The following is a 2,722-nucleotide window of genomic DNA, read 5'->3' as shown; positions in this document are numbered from 1 at the left end:
AATTATAAGTATAATGAATGATGTTCGAGTATTAAAATATATGGTTCTATTTATGGAAAATTCTAAGTATAATGAATGATTTTTGAGTATTAAAATAATCGATCGATCGATCCACCGATACTCAGACCAACATCTTTGCCATTTCAAAATGCACAAACTTCAGGAACGCTACCATATAAAATTACTAACACACAACTTTGAAAATTGAGTTTAGTGCAAGTAATCACAAAAATAGATATAAAACTACACCTATAAAATAAAAATCAGCAACCCTGTAGCAACATGTGAATTAAACTCTCTCCTCGTCCCTCCACGGGGCCACATTATCCACCGTCGATCTCTCACCATCCCCACTCACACAATTGTTATTCTTCTGCTGCTTCATACCTAAAGAAACCTCATCGAACAGCTGAGAGGACCGACACAGAGGACAGGTCACGTGCGATGACAGCCACGTGTCTATACACATGGGATGATACACGTGCTTGCAGTAGGGGATTACCTTCACAATTTCTCTCTGCTGGAACTCGCTTAAACATATTGTACATTCTTCAATCCTGTGCTTCGCGGCCACACTACAAGCTATCAAAGGCAATGATTTGATGGCAGAGGGATCAAGGCCCTTGCGATTGTTGGGCGACGGCAGAGATGGGTTTCTCCGGCGGTGGTCAGCAGAGGAGGAAGATTCGTCGGCGGTGAGGCGGCGGATGTAGAGCGAAAAAAAGGCCATAAAGAAGAGGGCTATGAGGAGGACAAGGATTGCAAAGGGCATAAAGGTGTCCACAGCTGATGAGGAGGGAGGAGAAAATGGTGCTTTTATGCTTGCGTTTTTGGGTCGGAAAATGGGATATGCGGTTGCGGAAGCTGAGAGAGTACTACCTGAAGTGTCTGCGCCGCCATCTTCTTGGAAGAATCTTCTCATTAGAATGGTGGCGGTGAGCTTCAACTTTATACTGTTAAAATCTAGATTAGAGGGAGAGAGATTCAGGACAAGAGGTTGCAATCTATCGAGTACTATGTAGTAAGCATTTCAATGTCATATATAGTTGTCCTTGCGTACGTGTCCGCATGTAGGTGACGAGACTGGTAATCAGTTGGATTTTATTTATTCTGTGGGCAAAGCCGCAAAGAGATGGAGATATGGATGAAAGTAACAAGGTTAGATTCGAGACGTAGGAGATAGGTGGGGCCCAACATAAGAGGGCATAGATAATATAATTTCATACAGATAATAATTTATCTACATGAATAATAATTGAAATTAACGTTTAGCTGTTACTAAATATAAAAATTCATTGGTAAATTATCCATACTGGTTAATTTTGAAAGAAACAAGATGATCAATCCACTAAAAAGGTAAAAACTAAGACACATACAAATACTTATAAAGAGAAAATGCGCGTGTACGTACCAATCTCGTGGCAGTGGCACAAGTTCTAAACTACAAACTGAAAATTAACAGCTAATTATTACACACAATCTACATTAACGCTAACCTAACCTTCTGTGCCCTATGTGCATAGGATAAAGACTTTACATGTGACACTAGAACCTTACCAGTGTGAGAATGGTAAGGTTCTTGTGCTACATTAACAAGTGAGGAGTGCCCACTAAAACAGTTTCGGGACAAATTAATGCTTGGAGATGGTTGAAATATAGTTGGTAACAGCTTTAGTTCCCTCAGCAGTAGCATGTTTCCCAAGCTCTCCAGGCAATACCAACTTCACTGCCCCTTGAATCTCCCTCGACGAAAGGGTCGTCCGTCCACTAAACTTCAGTAGCCCTGCTGCCTCATTGGCGATCCTCTCGAACATATCCGACATCAAATTGTTGATAACAGTCATAGCCATTGATGAAAGTCCCATGTCAGGATGAACCTGTTTCATAACCATAAATATATATCTTTTGTACCCTTCACCTCCTTCACCAGCTGCTCTTCCTCTTTTCTTCTTCTTTTTTCCTTGCTCTTTGACTCGTGGTGATTTTCTTTTCTTCTCCTTATTTTCTTCTTCTTTATTTTGTGGTGGCTGAGGGGCGGTTTCAGGCTCCGATGCTGGTTGTGTCTCGTCTTGATCTCCCTCTTCCGCCGGCTGCTTTGGTGGTGGTTCTTCTTTGTCTTGAACAGGAACTGACCTTATTACAGGCTCTTTCTCTGTTAGCGAAGTGAAAACCTCCACATTTTCACTCTCTCTCTCTTTGGTTGATGAAGAAACCACCTCTACTTTTCCCTTCTCTTTCTCCGTGGGAGTAACCACCACTTGCACGGTTTCCTCCACCACTTTCTTGGCCGTGACCACCGTCTTCATCATCTTCCCAGGACGCTTCTTGGGTGCCATTTTTCTTGGATTTTCCCTGTCTCTGAATCCGTTTGAAAGTGCCCTATAAATTCTTGAAGCTCACGGCTGTAGAGCGTTCAAGAAGCAGTTACGCATGACCACACGTGTCGAGATAGTAGGGCTACATGGCTACGTGGGTTAAAAGTAAAAGGTAAGAAAGATTGAACTGAATGTCCAAATATACTGCTTTTCAAAAAGCAGATAGATCTGACCGTCCGTTGACGTTGATCGACGGCCACAGCGCTTCTAAACATTACTTTGCCAACTCATAAATAATTAGAACTTCGACGGTGCAGTTCAAAATGACAATCTTATTCCTTTATGGGAGAAAAATAATATTACAAATAGAACAATATACAAACTCGTGAGAATTCCTATTAAAATAA

The 2,722-nt window shown here is 41.6% G+C and overlaps 2 protein-coding genes across 2 annotated transcripts; both read right to left on the bottom strand.

The window, feature by feature from the left end:
* Window positions 1-289: 289 nt before the first annotated feature.
* On the bottom strand, window positions 290-730 carry LOC111374626 (RING-H2 finger protein ATL57-like). Its single transcript, XM_022997328.1, has one exon. The coding sequence runs from the start codon at window positions 728-730 to the stop codon at window positions 290-292; it is 441 nt and encodes a 146-aa protein (XP_022853096.1).
* A 901-nt stretch (window positions 731-1,631) lies between these two features.
* Window positions 1,632-2,336, bottom strand: LOC111374646 (histone H2B 7-like). The gene has a single exon (XM_022997359.1). It carries the CDS (start codon window positions 2,334-2,336, stop codon window positions 1,632-1,634), a length of 705 nt encoding a protein of 234 aa, XP_022853127.1.
* Window positions 2,337-2,722: the final 386 nt, after the last annotated feature.

This window comes from Olea europaea, unplaced genomic scaffold (genome assembly GCF_002742605.1).
Source record: "Olea europaea var. sylvestris unplaced genomic scaffold, O_europaea_v1 scaffold1269, whole genome shotgun sequence".
NCBI classification, from domain to species: Eukaryota; Viridiplantae; Streptophyta; class Magnoliopsida; order Lamiales; family Oleaceae; genus Olea; species Olea europaea.
Note: the sequence above shows the minus strand (reverse complement) of the source record. Positions and strands in the feature narration are given on the sequence as shown.